The sequence below is a fragment of the Lytechinus pictus genome, chromosome 7, assembly GCF_037042905.1.
Source record: "Lytechinus pictus isolate F3 Inbred chromosome 7, Lp3.0, whole genome shotgun sequence".
Taxonomy (NCBI): domain Eukaryota; kingdom Metazoa; phylum Echinodermata; class Echinoidea; order Temnopleuroida; family Toxopneustidae; genus Lytechinus; species Lytechinus pictus.
The window spans coordinates 42,910,536-42,930,050 of NC_087251.1; the positions used below are offsets into that span (position 1 = coordinate 42,910,536).

Consider the following 19,515-nt stretch of genomic DNA (forward strand, 5'->3'; position numbering starts at 1 on the left):
TTTGTCAGTTTTGGACGCGTGCACTTGTTAGGGGCATCAAAAACACGGATTTTCAAAATAGGGGTAGTTTTGAAAAACGGGTCAATGGTCAATCGCAGGGTCAAACGTATTTAGGGTATGTTTTTTTTCCAAAGCTTTTTTTTTTCAAGACTAGCTAAACGTGTTTAGGGTAAGTTTTCTTCCAAGCTTTTTCCCTGGGGTCATATTCTGGCGACAACTCGAAAAGGTAGGCCTACCATTAAAGACTGCTTGCAGTTAGCCATGAAGACGTTACATATTTCAACAATCAAATAATGCGAGCGCGAAGCGCGAGCTGAAAATTCTACATAAAGAATGGAAAATTTTAATCAATTTTTGTAATCGTGAACAGGATAGCTATATAACTAAACAATTGATGCAAGCGGAAAAATTCTAGATTTATATTTAGAACGGGACACTCTATTCATGTTTTGTAAATCATGAAAAGGATGAGTAAGATGAGCAAAAAATGTTTGTATACGTTTTGAATTGATCGAAAAGTGCCTTTTAAGGACTGCTTGCACTTAGCCATGAAGACTTTACATATTTCAACAATCAAATAATGCGAGCGCGAAGCGCTAGCTAAAAAAAATTGACATTTCTACATAATAAAGAATGGAAAATTTAATCAATTTTTGTAATCGTGAACAGGATAGCTATATAACTAAACATTTGATGCGAGTGCGAAGCGCGAGCGGAAAATTTCGAGATTTAGAGGGGATCTTCCTACATTAATAATTCGAGCACAAAGGGCGAGCAGAAAATTTTTGATATTGTGATCTGAAACTGGATAACTGAATGAACATGCGCGCGCGTGTTTCAGATTTAGACCTAGAATCTAGGCATTCTAAATACATCTTTTATCATGAAAATAAAAGCTTAAAATATTTAATATTCCGATCTGAAAAAGGGTTCAATTTCAGCTTTATATTTCAAGCACTTTGTAGGAAAATTGTAAGGTGGATATAAATCGCACTTAATAAAGAGCTGATGTTTTTTCATCATTATTACTTTGAGATATTATTATGACCGGAACATCCTTAGGATATTTTATCATATGAATATGATGACTATCTTCCTAATCCTCTTGCTAAGCGCGAGATTAAACAAAAGGGACAATTCAATTATTAAATTGATATCCTATTTATTAATGGATAATGAGGGCGCGGAATCTTATGAAATTTTGGCCTGAACACTGTACCTTTCAAGCACTTTTATTTATATAAATAGGATGCATCAGTGATCAGTTGATATATTTTAACCATTAATGCGAGCGCAAATCGCGAGCTGAAATTTTTGATAAACTGTCATAATCAATATTGAGACATACATAACCCGCCAATCAAAAAGCAAGCATGGCAGCGCTGGCTGATACGTTTTGACAATCAGACCTGAAAAGCGGAATATTTTGAAAACTCTATGGAATACATGAAAATAATAGGTACCTGATAAATCAAAATTCGCGAGCGCGCAGCGCGAGCAGAACATGTTAATAATAAGACCATAAAACTGACATTTTTACAGAGCACTTTAAAAAAATCAACGTGTAAATCACACAAAATAATGAAAGTTCAATTTCTGAGGAGAAATATGTTTTGTATATTGAACATTGACTTTCAAACTTGATATTTAAGCTCCATGTTGAACAAGATATGTGTATCACCTAACAGGCAATGCGAGCGAAAATTTTATATATCATGAAAGATTCTTTTTTTTCCCAGTCTTCCTCTCATCTTATTTTATTTACTCATCTTCCTCCTCTTCTTTTTCTCCTTTCTTTTCCTTCCTTTTTCTTTCTTTCTTTCCTTTTTTTTCTTTATTTGCTCCGCCAATAGGGGGGGGGGGGGCGGGCCCCTCGGTCCCCCCTGGATCCGCCTATGAAAATGTGTAAATAAAGCCCGCGAAAAACTTATTTAGGGGATTATTTTGCACACAGAGAAAAACTCGTTGTTATAGGGGATGTTTGGAAATAATTTGGCCACGCGTGTGTACAGCAATACAGTTTACTGGCCCCCTCGTGGTTTTGAAAGACTGGTCAATGGTCGATCGCGGGGTCAACCGTATTAAGGGCATTTTTTTTCTAAAGCTTTACGTGTTTAGGGTATATTTTTCCCCAAGTTTTTTTCCCGGGGCTTTTTCCTCCTCGTTTCTGAAAGTTTGGGTTCTTCCCGGCCGATTGTACAAAACTTGTTTAGGGGTCACTTCTGGCGACAACTTGTTTAGGGGCCAAAATGTGTAAATGAAGCCCGCGAAGAGATAAGAGATCGAGAGTTTGGAGATAATTTGGTCACGCATGTGTACCGCAATACATTGGCTGCCCCCCCCCCGCCCCTGGGCTTTGCATTACTGCACAAACTGCATGATGGTGAACACCTCGGGGCTCCGTAGCCATCCAAAATCAAGGTTACCAATGTGATCGAGTTACCATGAGGGGGTTTGAAATAAATTTGTTTTGCTTTTTTTATATATATATAATCTCCGCCGTTATGAACAGTCAATTATTTCAACCCGGGGGGGGGGGGGGGGGCACTTCCATTGACGAGTGGGTACCATGCGCGACCAAGGGGTCTCGAAAAGCTCCCTAAACACGTATTTTCCATATTCTGAAAATGCACCCCTTAACAAGTATTGGCGTCTGAAACCCTACCCTTAACAAGTATTGGAAACAAAACGATACTCTTGGCAAGTATTCCCTGAAATGAACCCGTAAACAAGTACAGCGATATTTTATTGTTATGTCACGGGTCCGTCGGTCGTCGGTTTTTCCTTTACAGACACAACATTTGGTTTAGTACGGCCCCAGCTTCCACACCTCGCGCAAATCGGACTCTAAACGGGGCAATAAAAAGGACATCCTTTATAAAACATTTTAATTTTGTTTTATCATCCCCGCAAATTTGACCCTAAACACGTAGCTTTCCTAATTAATTTTTGAAATATTTAGGTTCTAAAGTAACTCTGTACAAAATTTTGGTGAAAATGACATGGATTTGGTCCTTTTATGAACTTCTGATATATTGGAATAGGGAGGAATAGGGCCTATTACAGTGATATGTATGTCTTTCAAATCAAAATTAGGATCTTCAACATGTTCAGCATGGTAGTTGTATGGCAGTAGCAGTTGCTTGTCAAGCGATTGCTATTTCTCATGTACTCGGCACTTTACTTTTGCAGCAAATTATTAGAAATCTGCACTGTCGCGGGCATTTTGTGCAAAAAAAGAAAGACTTGATCTTGAATGCTCGGGAAGCGACCAAAGAGGGCGACGTAGCCCATAATTGATCATTTTTTTACCGACAGACAACAAAATGACGCGTCGCGTGCTGTCACAAGAGGCCCAAAATATCACTTTTGAGACGAGTGAAGAGGTGGACGTAACCCCAACATTTGACTCACTTTCTCTCAGAGAAGACCTCATTAGAGGAATTTATGCATATGGTGAGTTTTCCATTTAGAAATAGCCCTTCGACTTGCTTGAAACTAGCGAGTAGTGAGTAGTTTATGTGAGACTTTCCTTGAGTGTAGCTTTTGCATGCGCATGTGTTTCAATGGAGTGTTGCTCGCGGGGTATTACCGGTCACAGCTCCCGCCTCACTGGCCGCTTCGCTTGCTTGCCAACCAAGGGGGGGGGGGGGGAGGGACTAAGTATATAATGCGTGGTGGGGACCCCCATTTTACACCCAAATTTCCATTCCAAGGCATAGCATTTTTATCTTATTGTCTTATTGAGAGAAAGCCCGGGGGGGGGGGGGGTACTCGACCAAAAAAGTGGTAGGTATGGGCCGTGGGCGGGACAAAGACCGGGGGCCTTGGAGCGGGCTTATTGTAAAAAGGAGGGTCCTCGGAACGGGCTTCGGAACTACAAATGTTTGTGAAAACGGGGGTCCTTGAAACGGGTCGCCTGCGGCTGCGTGTGCATCCCTATGGAACGGGCATACGTCACTTTTTTACGTGTATTCAGCTAGCCCAGAGGCACGGGCGCCGGGTGCGCTCGCGCAGTGGCGATGGTCGGACAGCGCTCTGCGGCCGCTTTTCACCAAATTTGCAGCTCATTGTGGCGGATCAATGCTTCGGAGCGGCTTTCTTATAAATCTTAGTTCTTTTTCTCAATAAGATGAAAATGCTATGCCCTGGAACGGAAATTTGAGTGTAAAAATGGGGGTCCCCTCTACGGCACATACCCACTATGCATTATATACTGAGTGCCCCCCCCCCCTCCCCTGGGAGAAAAAGAACAAAGAAAGCCGCTCCAAACATGCCAAAGCATAACGTTAGCATTTTCTTATCAACAGTAGAGGCGCCGGTCCGAAAACTGGGATTGTCTCAGAAAACAAGGATATCCTCATAAACCAAGACAAATCATGTCTTGATAAATTGAGATTGTCCTTGTTTATGGGGACAGTTTCTCTTCACTTACCCCTGCGGGACATGGACGGCAATTACGGGATTGAGAGTGCTAAAAATAGATTCAGTGACCTCAATTCCCCCCAGTTCACCGTCTATTTTTCACGACTTGCCGTCTTCCAATAATCTTGTTATGAAACCTGATATGTTTACATTGACTAGCGCACTCGATTGATGTTGGCACTTGACAGGTGAATGGACTTTCCTAGATTTCTTGCGTGGAGAAATCTTTGAAAACTGAGACAGTCCCTGTAAACTGGGACGATCCCAATTTTCTGACCAGCACATCTACTGATCGAGAAGAAAGAAATCCATTCCAAAGCTTCGCATATTTTTCGTTACGCCATTCTGGTCGCATTGATCTGCTACGGTGAGCTGCAATTATGGTGAAAAGCAGCCTCAGCGCTGTCCGACCATCGCCTCTGCGCAAGGCCCCCGTTTTTTGTCTCGCCCGTGGCACATACCTACCACTTTTTTGGTCGAGTACTTTTCTCAGAAAACTGAAAATAGTAGACCCAATCAATATCAATAAATCATTTCACACCCGTTTCTATAAAGAAAACAAGAATAAGTCATCACGAATCATTAAAAATTGACGTTTCTGCATTTTATATTGCATAACATATGGGACAGCTGCTCATTTATGATGTCACAAATCCAAATCTTAACATTCTAATAACTTTCAAAATCTTTAATGGATTTTCTCAAACCTTCACCAATATTTTTTGTTATAATAAAAAATATTGGTGAAGGTTTGAGAATAATTCATTTTTTCTATTATATTTAAAACAAAGTTTTCTTCATCTTGAACTTCCCTTTAAGTTAGTAGAGGGGTCTATTGAATAACATGTGTTTTGAAGGGGGGCATGTCTGTGCACCTAAAATTTTTAGTTAAGATTAAACATGAATTTATTTTTATTTCACAAAAAAATCGTCCTATATTCTAAGGAATAAGTGAGCCAAAAATCTCATAAAAATTTGAAAGAAATGTTGTTTTCTTGTAAAAATTCTCGGCCAGTCATTTTCATATTGAACAAAAAAATGGTGCCCCATGTCTGCACACTAGTACTGCACACCTCTTGAGTTTGCACACGACTCAGAGATTTTGATGAGAAAAGGCTGTATTTTGAGGCCATCACATGAAATGCCTGAAATTCAGTATTTTTCCTCCATTCTGAGTCAGATTTTTTAATGAATAGAAAATATTTGTCTATGTATTGCAGGTGTAAAAGTTTGTGGTTGTCGCATATCATTTATTCAAATCTTGCCGATACATGTGTGCGCAGACAAGGGGGACTGTGCAGAAGGCCAGTCACTGTTTCGCCAAAACATCCCAATTCAAGAGAAACTTCTTCTTTTTTCCCAAATATATTAAAAACATAGATTTTTTTTTTACAATGAAGAGGCAGTCGAACCTAACTTAGATTATTTGTAAATTTTCAATCTTTTTTGTTTTAGATATGCCATTATTCCTTCATTCCTGGGAGGTGTGTGTTTGATTAGTTGTCGCAAAAAATGAGAGGATTTCTAGTTTTCTATTGTTATTGCAAGTGGTTATTAAGATTGTTCCACAGGATGACATATGTCATTCAAATTAAACCTGTACTTTTGACAAAAACCTCTTTGTAAAAAAAAAATCAAATATTTACTAATTTCTAATTTCTGAAGATGATTTTTTTTTTACCATTTCCTCCAGGATTCGAAAAACCATCTGCAATCCAGCAAAGAGCCATCAAACCAGTTGTAAAAGGCAGGGATGTAATTGCACAGTAAGTCTGATAAACACAAATCAACATTTTTTTAAAAACTATCACCTACATGTATCTGCTTCAATATTTCTTTTTTCTTTTTAAAAATAGCTCTGAATGAAGATTACCTTCCTCTCTAAGATATTTTTTTTCTTCTCATTTTTGTTCTTATATGTTTATGATTGTCTATGTTCCATAATTCAATTTTAATGAAGTGAAATTATATTTTTGTCAAATACTCCTTTTTATGGCAGAGTGCTGTTGCATAATGTACCCTTTTCAGTTTTATAATAAACTGCCCCACAAGATATATGCTAGGGTTAGAAAAACTACACTGTAACTGTAAGTTATGCCAAGGGATGGATGCATGGCAATCACTTATCCCCCCCCCTAATCTTCTTACGAGTATTCATGCTGCATTAAGTTTAACTTAGACAGAACATCTGGTTCAAACAATCACAGTTTGACACTGTATTTATATCTGTATGACAGTGTCTTCAAATTAATAATGAAAAGAAGATGATTCAGTCTAATTTATTACTCTGTTCTCACTCTCATTTCTTTGCAGGGCTCAATCTGGTACAGGAAAGACTGCCACCTTTTCTATTTCCATTCTACAATGTCTAGACACACAGGTTAGATCATTATGAAAATTTCCATTTATTTAAAATAACTCAACCTGATCTCCCCAAGAATGCTGTGTGTTTGAAATCATATGTAGTTTGCCAGTGACATGCTTCACATCTCTTTCCTCACCATAGAGGTCCAATAGCACAATACGTGCAGAATACGCATAGGGACAGTGATTTTCCGTTTTACGGGTAAAAGAAACAGAAAATCCGTTTGGTTCTTACACTTTTCATGCAGAAAATCATGGAATTCAGGTTTTTGCCGTGTACATTTTCAGTGACACAACAGAATTTCCATTTTTAGATCAAGTTGAAACGGAATTACAGATTTTCAGAAACGGAAAAGACCATTTTTTGAAACGGAAAATCACTGTCTCTATACACAAATATTTTGGCCGAAGGTCGAAGTTTTCGAGACGATTTCCAAAATCAAGAGGTTATTGGGAGGGCAAGGCAGGTTTTTTTTTTAAATCACAATAGAACCACAGTTGAGGCCAGCAAGACAGATGAGGTGAGCACCTATAAGCAATTGTCTTGTTGGCTAATACAAGGGCTGGTTAGGTTGATACAAATGAAATTCGTAATAATGCTGCTTCTACATTGATTAGATATGCAAGTGATATTTTCAAAGATGGCACAATGTAAAAGAGCTACCAATGTAATTTATCTCAAATTATCAAGTACAGAACATATGGTATCACTGAGTTATGCTCTTGTTCCCTTCAGCTCAGAGAAACACAAGCATTGGTGCTGTCTCCAACAAGAGAATTGGCCACACAAATTCAAAAGGTGAGTCTGTAATGAGTTTATGATGAATTGAAGCAATAAAACTTCCATCCCATTCATATGGAGATTTGACATATTCAAAGAATTCCCCCATACGCTTTTGCATGTGGACCCGTCATGGTCTAGTGGTTCTGAATATTGCCTGTCAAACAGGGTCCTGGGTTCGAATCCTAGCCATTTTCCTTCAGAAGAAATTGATCTACACTGTACTGCACTCCACCCAAGTGAGGCGATGGGTACCTGGCAGGATTTAATTCCTTGAATGCAGTGAGCGCCGTTGACAAAGTGGTAGGTCGAGCTAAAGCCAGGGTAATAGTAGCAGCGCTTTGTATTCTGCAAAAGTGCTTTATAAATCCAGCTATTGTTTACTCTGTCATGTTGTATTAAAAAGATTATTCTCTTTTATCCATATTTTATTTCTACAGGTTATCCTAGCCTTGGGTGACTATATGAGTGTCCAGTGTCATTCCTGCATTGGTGGGACTAATGTTGGAGAGGATATTAGAAAACTTGACTTTGGTCAACACGTAGTCTCGGGGACACCTGGCAGAGTGTTTGGTAAGACATTTTTCATCAATCTCCTGGAGGTTGGTGGGGGGGGGGGGGAGGCAGGGCAATGTCTTTAGAAGGTGGATGCCATACTTGTAACATGGGGTTGAAAAGGGAAGGTTGGCACTCTCATGATAATTATTAGGAGGCTGCACTCTACAAGCTCCGCTTTTCAGCAGCCTCCTACATTTCCAGCCTGTTTGAATGGTTATCTTGATTATTGTAATATAAATGGTCCTTGTTCTATTGATTATGTATTAAGATGTATGGAACAAAACATATTGTAAATGTTGGAAATGTAAACAAATGAAATGAAATGAAATAATATGAATGCTATGTACATGCAAGGGCTTCAAATGGACCTAGAATGAGAAATCCCCCTTCCAACTCCTAACCCTAAATAATGCAACTTCAATGAGATGAATTGCATGTGTGTTCCCTTTTCATGTATCCAAGGTTTGAAAATGATAACCCTTTCTTTCTTGATTTTTGCAATTTTACTGTACGTGTGTGCATCACTCGGCCCTGTAAAACCCTTTTTACATGTACACTGCAAAAACTGGTGGTAATTACCCACCAGCCCAGAATGTATATATGTCCACACCAGAGAAGTATTGAAGCAACACCTATTTTGAATCAAACCAATGCTGTTTTAACACCAATTGGTGTGAGGCCAAAACCAAACTGGTGTTGTTTAACTCTTCTCTGGAGTGGATATAGATAAATTCCCAGCTTGTGGTAAATCCACACCGGATATTTTTACTGTGTATATGGTTGTTGTGTATGTGCATGGTGTCCAGCTTGTAATGGCAGTGCCCCCCCCCCCCCCTCCAACCCTGGGATCAATCCAAGATAGAGCTAGAGCAAACCTACGGGTATATGTAGAACAAGCCCTCCTCACCCAATGTTTTGCGGGTTATGATTGTAATTGAAAGAATAGTTTTGCCCCATGTTTTAGGAAAGTAGCACATAACTATTAAAATGTCAACAAGGTAATAGAAAATAGAGTGGAAGAAAGGTAGACCAACAACCCATTTGCGGAAAAATATAAATGATGGCCTGCAGTGCAGTTTGCCCTTTTGATGTGTTGTTGGCGGTTTGCATATCTATTTTGATTATATTTTTATTATTTGTATTTCCTTGTGCATTTTTTAATTGTAATCAATGAAAACTAGATGAAGGTCAGTGTTTCCTAATGATATTTTATGAGTATTGGTTCAGATTTTATCAAAAGATATTTGAAAATACTGAGTTTAATCTGAAAAAAATAGAAGTGTGTTTAAATGTTAATTCTTGATATGTTTATCATTCAGACATGATCAGGAGAAGAAATTTGAGGACGAGAGCCATCAAAATGCTGGTCCTGGACGAAGCAGATGAAATGTTGAACAAAGGTAACATGATAATAATTACGTTTTTAATAAGAAACTTTCTATGAATGTTATAATTTACATAGGTCTCTCTATTCATCATGTTTTGATCTTGTTTGATATGTGAAAGAAAAGATGCTGAACAAAGGTAAAAAATAATCGAGTCTTTCATGAGCTTTATAATTCATGTTTAAGTCTTTAAGTGTGGAAAATGCTGAAGATATCCATATTTTAGTATCTTAATACTGAATAGTTATGAGTATTATTAATATTACCATCATTGCAGGAGCTGGTACAGGGTACTGTTTAGACCAACATGTTAACCTCCTCTAGAAATCAATTTGAATGGATATAGAGTACCAAAGTGTGACGTCATCAATTTTCACTTTTTGCATTTCAGCACTTCTTATACCATAATGAAAACCCCCCACTACCAGAATTTGGTGAGAATCGGTCCATGAGGCCCCAAGATATGACCATGAATACATAATTAGCCCCATTGAAGTCGATGTATTATTGGCCTGGTTCTAAAAGTTTGGAACCAGGTCAATAATACATTGACTTCAATCGGGCTAATTATGGATTCATGAGGTCATATCTCAGGCCCCCATGTACCGATTCTCACCAAACTTTGGTAGTGGGGTTTTTTCATCATACTCTACCAAATGCTGAAATGCTAAACAAGTTTTTTGTGACGTCATCACTTTGGTACTCTATACCACACTTATCTCCCATACAAGTCATATTTGTAATGAACAAGATGGATTAGAATATACATCAAGGCATATAAAAAAAAATTCAGAGCAGTGACTTCCACGCAGGGAATCTTCGAATGGCTTATCTCATTTCTCACATGTCACCATAGACAAAACAATGGGAATCGAATGCGGGAAAAGCCGCTGTGAAAAGATGCATAGGGTTTATACAGCGCGCGACACTGGCACTGGTCCGACGGTCCCAGACCAGTAAAAAAAAATGCTGTCGGGCGAGTAACTTTTCAGAAAAAGCCAGACTTGCTGGTCCGACATGACCAGTAAGTTTAAATCTATCTGATACAAAATATATTTTCTTCTCTTTTGTAAATTATAAAAATGGCTCTGGCGTCTCAAAAAATGGCTCTCATGAATTATGTTGTGTGTGTGTATTTTTTTTTTTTGGGGGGGGGGTAACAATAAGCAATAAAAGAAAGCAAAGTAAACTCAAGTCTTTTTATATTTTTCTTTATTTCTTGGGACCAGTCAATTTTAGGTTCGGTCAAGTAAAAAATGGAAAACTGGGTATGTACTGGTCCGACATGATCAGGTCGGGCCAGTAGAAAAAAAGGGTTAGTGTGGAGCCCTGGTTTATAGCAGGATTCCTGTGAAGAGAAACAATACAGAGTTTTGACAAGATGCCTAAAGGTGCACCGTTGCTATTGCTATGACAAATTGGGTAACTTTTGTAGCTGAGGTTCACTTTACCCAGAGTGTTGTTGCCTAGTACATGAGTCTTTGAACTTTGAAACAGGTTTGTGGGTTCAAATCCCGGCCATGGCGTAATTTCCTTCAGCAAGACGTTGATTCACAATGTGCTGCATTCAACCCAGGTGTGTTAGATGGTACCGGCAGGAGGGAAGTTCTCAAAAAGCGCCGGAATCGTTAGCCAACCTTAGCCAGGGTAGTATAGAAGCGCCTTGCGCGCCTCTCAAAGGGGATAAGTGTGCTATATAAATACCTTATTTGTACACAATTTCTGGTTTTCACCCACTAAATAATATCTGACATGATCTTATTAAATGGGTGAAAGCCAGAAATTGCATTCATGTATTGAAACTTCCCCAGCAAGCCTTCAACATCATTATTATTGTTGTTGTCATTGTCTTCTCTTATGATCTCATATTGTATTTGACAGGCTTCAAGGAACAGATCTATGATGTGTACAGGTACCTTCCTCCTGCAACCCAAGTAGTACTCTTCAGTGCCACATTACCGCACGAGATCTTGGAAATGACCAGCAAATTCATGACAGATCCAATCAGAATCCTGGTCAAACGGTAAGTATGGCCAGGGCCCTGTCTTACAAAGAATTATGATTGATCTGATCAACCGAAACTATGGCAAGCCAGCAACACCATAAATGCATGTTTGCTCAAAATGTTTTCTAGATATATTGTATATTCATACATTCATTGTTGTCTTGACAATTCAGTGTGCTCATTGTTTATAAATGTACATTTTGCTAATTTCTTGTAGGAAAAATTATGATATTGATGGGTTCATGTATATATAAATCCTGACTGTCAGTCCTGAACAAGGTACTTGATCTAGATCCAGACTATGGGCTCATTTCATAAAGACTTTTCCATTATTGTAACTACCATGGTAACAGCATTCAACAACCAATCACAATAAAGGATTCTATGGAAGTCACAATAGTTGTAAGTATTTATGAAACAGGCCTCATATTTTTAAGGAAATTATAGGTCCAGAATAACGACAGGCATGTTGTAGAAGTGAAAGTGGATTTTGAATTTTTCATGGTTTATTAAATAATTTCATATATTGCATTGCCAATGTTTCTCACAGTGATGAATTGACCTTGGAGGGTATCAAGCAGTTCTTTGTTGCCGTGGAGAGGGAAGAATGGAAGTTTGACACGTTGTGTGACCTCTACGATACACTCACCATCACACAGGCTGTCATCTTCTGCAACACAAAGAGGAAGGTAAGAGATTTCACTCAAAAGAATATCTCAAAAATAACCCTTTTATTACCAAGTTATTCTTTTGTTTGGTGAATTTTATTGAATTTGATTCAATTGAAAATAAACGTTTGCGGGACTAGGAAACATTTAATGGAACAATAGTACTCTCAAAGAGATTAGGGTACATATTTTAGAAGCATTTTTATTATCCACCTTTCCTGGGTTCAGTGTCGGGGCTTTAGTTAATATAAGATATAGGGTTAGGGTTTCTATATGGTTTTATTTTAGGGTTAGATTTAGGATAGGGTATAGTGTTAAATCCAGGGTTGCAGTTTGTCATTGTGGAATTTACAGTGGAGCAATTGTCACTAGATCAAATTTCATGGAACCTCCTTTTTAGATTAATTCCACACTGTACACCCGTTTTCTGCCTTCTATCAAAGAGAGCTTCCAATAAATAAGTCACTTCTGTTGGAAAGAAATATGTAGAGATAATAGGCTTCCCTTATTTCCTATAATTATGTCTTAATCAAACATGTTTTGCTTATCTTGTTGATCTTTGTTTCCTGTTTATTGGTTATTTATTGTATTGCGTATGCATAGTTGAGTATATCCATTTAGAAATTGTGCAATATTAATTGACAATTATCATTTATCATTATTCTATTGTGAATTGAAAAGCCCTGTATTGATGATACCAATGCAATCAGAATATCATTTCATTTTCCTTTGTTTCATTAGGTTGACTGGTTGACTGAAAAGATGCGGGAAGCGAACTTCACGGTGTCGTCCATGCATGGCGACATGCCACAGAAAGAGAGAGAAGCCATCATGAAGGAATTTAGATCAGGGGCTAGGTGAGACAACCAGGAGCCCCTTTTCAGACTTACAACTATTGTAGCACTATTATTATTGTATATACCATGAAAATCCTGTTTTGTGATTGGCTGCTGAGCCCTGTTACCGTGGCAGTTGCCACAATGACAACGTTAAAATAGTCGACTTCTTCATGAGATGAGACCCAGGACTATAAGTATTTTGGCTTGGATAAACTTGTCTTCATTTGTTCTAAATTCTAAACAGATTATTCATTTAATGATGCTTAAGTTCTGTTGTTAAAAGAAATAAGAATACTAGTCGACATCTTCCTCTCGATTTTGATTTGCCGCTCTTCTGAGATAAGGGATTAAATCGTGGTCGGTAATGTAGTTCAGTTGATTACGTATTGGGATGAAATCTAGGTTGTTGATTTGCAGGTGATGGGCATGGACATCATTATTTACTGTGTGAAACGATCGATGTCCAAACTGTAATTGTATGGCATGTTTGTCTCCTAGTTCCTGGAATATGAGGCAACAAATACATTGATGTATTTTCCCTTGTTAACTACATGCCTGCTCGGTCAAAAGGCTCATGACGATCTAGTTCAATTAAAACAGTATACCTACCGTACTTTCATGATATGAATATAGAATTTCCAAAAATTAAAAATAGTACAGTACAGTCACGAAATGCAGAGCTCAGCCATCTAACTCAGAAAATCAAGATTATCTTTTACAGTTCTCTGACAATGCATATCCTCTAGCTGTGTTGAATATAACAATGCTTTCTTCTCTACTTCAATGCAGTCGTGTCCTTATCACTACCGATGTATGGGCCAGAGGTCTAGATGTTCAGCAAGTGTCCTTGGTTATCAACTATGATCTGCCAAACAACCGTGAACTCTACATCCACAGGTAATGTCACATGACACTCCTTGCGTTTTATAAAACGTGTATACTTGTACATGCAAACTTCGCCTTTATTTTGACGTAATTCATTCTTGTTTATCCCAAGATATTGGTTGATCACAGTGTACCAAAGGTTGTTTCTATTTTCAATTTATTTACAAACATACTTTAAACACTTCATTTTCCTGGGACCTCATTTTAAGATCGGGATTTATCATTCAGTTGGATTTATCTTTACTTTTTCAATGCTTTTCAAGTATTAGCACCAGTGAGAGTTCATTATGGAATGTCAAGCTAGGATTGACTTGCGTTTTCCATTTTCAATCAAACATGCAATGAATAGTGAGATTTTTTGTGGGGAGAAAACGAGCGTGAAATATATTGGGGTGTCGGGTTGTCATATTCTTTGTAGCACTTTGTGGGTTAGTACTGTCGAGGTGGGCATTTGAAGTTAGCTGATTGTGTTTTCATAAAAACCACGTTTATTTCAAGATTGGTCGTTCGGGTCGTTACGGACGTAAAGGTGTTGCTATCAACTTTGTGAAGAGTGATGACATCAGGATTCTGCGTGACATAGAGAAAACGAGCATGAAATATATTGGGGTGTCAGGTTGTCATATTCTTTGTAGCACTTTGTGGGTTAGTACTGTAGAGGTGGGCATTTGAAGGTAGCTAATTGTGTTTTCATAAAAACCACGTTTATTTCAGGATTGGTCGTTCGGGTCGTTACGGACGTAAAGGTGTTGCTATTAACTTTGTGAAGAGTGATGACATCAGGATTCTGCGTGACATAGAGCAGTATTACAGCACACAGATTGATGAAATGCCCATGAATGGTAAGAAAAATCTGACAAAGACATTTCATCCCCCCAAAAAAGAGAAGAAATTTGATTATTTTTAATAAGGTTAAAGGTGACAGTCTAACTTCAGTGGTAAAATGATACAGAATTCCTTATTTATTAAAAACATGGTGCAATAATTTTCACATGCTACCACTGCAATAATTTTCTTTTTTTTAAAGGTATGACGAGGGGAGGGGGCATGTCAAATTTGTAAAATGTGGCTCAGTTCTTTGATGAATGTTCTCTTAAGAGATGCAAGAATTGTTTTGATAATGCATCTATTAGCATTGCTGCATTTAGTTTCTTTAATGATATACCAGTATGGTTCCCATTAAAAAAAAACATATTATGCAACTTTAGGAATTTTTGTTTACTGTTCTTATGTCAATGTTATGCTGATCAATCCAAGTTTCTTGTAATTTCATTTATGTTCCCCCTTTCTGACACAATCTCTGAAAGATAAGGTTAAGCGTTGAAATTATTTCAATTTAAGGGCATGTATGAAGTGTTAATGTTGTATGTTATATCAATAATATAAATGTTCTTTTATTTGCAGTTGCTGATCTCATCTAGACTGGAAAGGTGCTACAGAGATGATTTACCTTCGTGATCCATTGCGTCATCAGTAGTCCATGCGCCCATTCCATGAATCTTTCTATTGTATTCACCGTGCTATCGGTGGTAACTACTATGGTAACGGGGCTCAGCAGCCAATCAGAAGCAAGGTTGCCATGGTGACAGGGCTCAGCAGCCAATCACAATCAAGGTTGCCATGGTAACAGGGCTCAGCAGCCAATCAGAATCAAGGTTGCCGGGGTAGTCACCATGATAGCACAGTTAAATATAAGAGTAAGTTTTCATGCAACAGGACCCAGGCTAGTTCCACACAGGTGGTGCCCACTGCAAAATTGATCATTGAATCAAAGGAATTGTCCTCTTTGATTGTCCCATAATTCAATTACATTCAATTCATTCTGTTCTTGTCTCCTCCGATACTGTTTCTGTCATTATTATTGGTACAGTCCTACCAGTGAAACCGGCACCAAACAGACGGACCGATGATGGGTCATCGAAAGTAATGTTATCGCTTTGGTCAGGCTGGGGTTTGTTTTTGCCGGTCTATCTGTGGCGTAAGGTTAGCATTATTCTGTCATAACTCTTGAGTTCTTTGTTCAACTATAACCTATATCAGTGCTCTTGCTGTATGTGGCATTCTGTCACATTTAGATCATATTCAATAATTTTTAGTATTCCACACATAAAAATGAGATATTGATATATTTCATCTGCTCAAGGCCAGCAATATTGGGAATAATGTTGCTCGGCAGACAGCATTTTAGGAAAATAAAGGAAGAGATACAAAGTTAAAGGTCTATTCAATTTCTATTTCAATCCGTCATTGGTAGATTTGCATGTGATGGAGGATAGGACGATTAAATATTCAGTGCATTTAAGTCACAGAACTAGCATTTTGCTCTGTATACCATGTAGGTCAATTAATAGATAAAAACTGTACAGTGTTGTATATATATTTTTACTATTTTATCTGTGGTTGAAGATGTAATAAGTTATCTTGTTTCAAGAAGTTTGTCATTGAAAGGTAACATATATCCCAGGTAAATCTAAACTATCAAACATTTCAGAAAATTATCTTTGTCAACTTTTTTTTATTTTGTGTGACCCTACAAACTTTTCTGATTCAGAAACATTTTCAGAAACAAGAAAGTCAGTGAAAAAAAAGTTATATATATGCTATTTGTATATATTTTAAAGCATAGAAATTATGATTTGTTTATCTTTAGCAATGAATGGGTGTTTTGCTGACAGTATACAAGCTCATTACAAGGTTAAGTTAATATACCACTTCTAATTTTACAGAAAGGAAAACCACATCTAAAACAATCTTAGAGAGATGTTTCTGTGCTATTTTCAAATTGCATAGCAGGAGGGGGGGGGGATAAAAGTTACCCCCCCCCCTTTTTTTTCCCGGACCTTTGTCTGACTCACAGGCCTGACTCACTCTGAAGTCGGTTTTAACTTAAACTCAGGTTTTAAAGTTGTGGTTTAAGTATGGACAGCCAATTGTTACATAATCACTAACAGTAGAGATATCATACTTTCAGCTCATTCGGCTCTCAAATCATTCATAATTGTGTAGGAAGTATAAATAGATGATTGTCTTCACCATCGATGAATCAGGACAGGGCACAGTAAATATAAGAAACATACAACTTAATAAAAATTTTGATACTTTTGGCTTTCCATACTTAAACCACAACTTTAAACCTGAGTTTAAGTTAAACCCGACTTCAGAATACGGGGCCAAGGTGTCTAAAATATTACAATGGAGATTACAGACTACATCCTCAAATGTCTTATTGTTCCTGATCTGTTTGAATCTTAACCTTTTTATTAGACCCAGAAAAAGAGATATTTGTAATACACATCTAAGCATTGTGTCAATCGGAAAGTGTAGGATGGGATGTATTCAGTTTACATAGATGTTTTTACAAATATTGTTAAAATAGTTATGTAACATTCATTATATTGCTGCCGTTGCAATGAAAGGTTTCATGAGATTATGGATTTGATCAATATTTTGAATACCCCCTGTCAGTAGAATTTTGTTTTCTTTTGTACAATAAAATGATTTAAAAGTATTTAACGAATGGTTTTCAGTGTCTCAGAATGTTTTGAGTGTTATAGATGAAGTCGTGCAGATTGAAGTGAGATGATTCTAAGTGAATGTGGTCCGCACCTGTGTTGTGGAATGGCATTTGATTACAGCTCATATGGTTCATCTATGAATAGTTCTCGAGACACCTTTTCTTATGAATACAGGTATATTGCCTGTTTTCAGGCTCTGACAATTTTCCATTTCATGCACTTACAGGCTTTATTTTGTACAGTACACACAGGCCTTAACATGTTTTGGCTTTCCTTTTTTTCAGGCCCAATGGGTAAAACCGACTGTCATTTTGGATAGTTCATATAATAACCAGTTGCTCTAAAATATTCCCATTTTATATTTCATGTTTACCTGGGGCCGTTTTGTAATATGTATGTCTGGTTACATGTTCTTGTGCTTGATATATCGCTTTGTAGGTGGTTTGAACCTGAGAACATATTCCAGTCATGCTTAATTTTATGAACAACTTTATGACTCGCGATTTAGATGTAGGAACAATAAGACTGATTCATTGATCTAGTAAGATCAAATGATGTTTCAAGGTTTGCATGGTGTTATGAACAATCGCGGAAGTGGTTTACGGTACACCATGTGTAAAGTCCTGGAAGGACTGAGATAAAAGTGGATAGAGGTTGAAGTGGAGTGGAGGTTGGGAAGTAGAGTATTCTTTTCAGAATGAGTGTAGTCCTTAATAGGACTGTAAACCAGGAGTGAAAAGCTGAGTAGTAGGCAAGGGTGAGAGGCTTGAGTAGGAGGCTGGTTGGGTAGCAGAGGTGAGAGAGGCTTGAGTCGGCGAATGTAGATGTAGAGCAGGATCAGCAGGAGAGGAGACTCAACGTTTCGGCAGGTTGGAGACGGACAGGCAGAAGACAGACTGTCAACTCAAGACGGACAGTCAACTCCTGAAGACAGACTGTCAACTTCTGAAGACAGACAGTCAACTCCTGAAGACGGATAGGCTGAAGACAGACTGTCAACTCCTGAAGACGGACAGTCAACTCCTGAAGACAGACTGTCAACTCCTGAAGACGGACAGTCAACTCCTGAAGACAGACTGTCAACTCCTGAAGACAGACTGTCAACTCCTGAAGACGGACAGTCAACTCCTAAAGACGGACAGGCTGAAGACAGACTGTCAACTCCTGAAGACAGACTGTCAACTCCTGAAGACAGACTGTCAACTCCTGAAGACGGACAGTCAACTCCTAAAGACGAACATGCTGAAGACAGACTGTCAACTCCTGAAGACGGACAGGCTGAAGGCAGACTGTCAACTCCTGAAGACGGATAGACTGAAGACAGACTGTCAACTCCTGAAGACGGACAATCAACTCTTGAAGACTGACAGTCAACTCTTGAAGACTGACAGTCAACTCCTGAAGACGGACAGTTAACTCCTAAAGACGGACAGGCTTATCCTGGGGCGGTATTCTGAACATTGTCTTTTCTCCATATTTTATCTTTTCTCAGAGATATGACAGAATCGGTATTCTGGTGGATGTCATAACTTTTGTCACAAAAATTGTCATAAATTTCGTCTCTTCTCTTTAGCGCGCACCAAAAATACGCGGCTTTAAATGCGCATAATCCTTTTATACAAGCAAAAGATATGACAGGGGGGTAGCAGTCATAAATTTTGTCATATCTTTTAGTACCAAATATCCTGCCGACTGAATGTCAAGCATCAATATTCGCGTAGTTGCGCGATGCCAGCAACTGTATCGGGGATACGCCCTACCTATCACAGGGCTTTCCTATTGGCTAGAAGGGCTCCCACCGGGAACTAACGATGAATTTGATTGGTTTGCTTCCGAAAAAGATGGGCGGAAACTTTGAGAGATATGACAGGGAAAAGACAATGTTCAGAATACCGATTTGTGACAATCATAGCAGTGTCACATCTCGGAGAGAAATGACAAAATTTATGACAGTGTTCCAGAATACCACCCCTGATTACAGCTCCATTCGCCGACTCAAGCCTCTCTCACCTCTCTCATCCAATCAGCCTTCTACTAGAGTCTCACTCTGGTTTACAGTCCTTTTATGGACTGCGCTCATTCCGAATTCT

At 38.3% G+C, this 19,515-nt stretch overlaps 1 protein-coding gene across 3 annotated transcripts; it reads left to right on the forward strand.

Annotated features, from left to right (window-relative positions):
* Window positions 1-3,286: 3,286 nt before the first annotated feature.
* Window positions 3,287-17,423, forward strand: LOC129264382 (eukaryotic initiation factor 4A-III). Of its 3 annotated transcripts, XR_010294231.1 has the most exons (13): window positions 3,287-3,456; window positions 6,119-6,191; window positions 6,739-6,805; window positions 7,526-7,588; window positions 8,011-8,143; window positions 9,448-9,528; window positions 11,395-11,536; window positions 12,069-12,207; window positions 12,928-13,043; window positions 13,815-13,922; window positions 14,625-14,752; window positions 15,315-16,649; window positions 17,035-17,423. XR_010294231.1 is itself a non-coding variant. In XM_054902252.2 (12 exons), exons 1-12 carry the CDS (start codon window positions 3,327-3,329, stop codon window positions 15,329-15,331), a joined length of 1,197 nt encoding a protein of 398 aa, XP_054758227.2. In that variant the 5' UTR covers window positions 3,287-3,326; the 3' UTR covers window positions 15,332-17,423. The 3 variants fall into 3 exon arrangements, 2 of the variants coding, with proteins under 2 accessions (XP_054758227.2, XP_063958817.1); XM_054902252.2 differs by having other exon boundaries at window positions 15,315-17,423; XM_064102747.1 differs by lacking the exons at window positions 14,625-14,752; window positions 15,315-16,649; window positions 17,035-17,423 and adding an exon at window positions 14,408-14,600.
* Window positions 17,424-19,515: the final 2,092 nt, after the last annotated feature.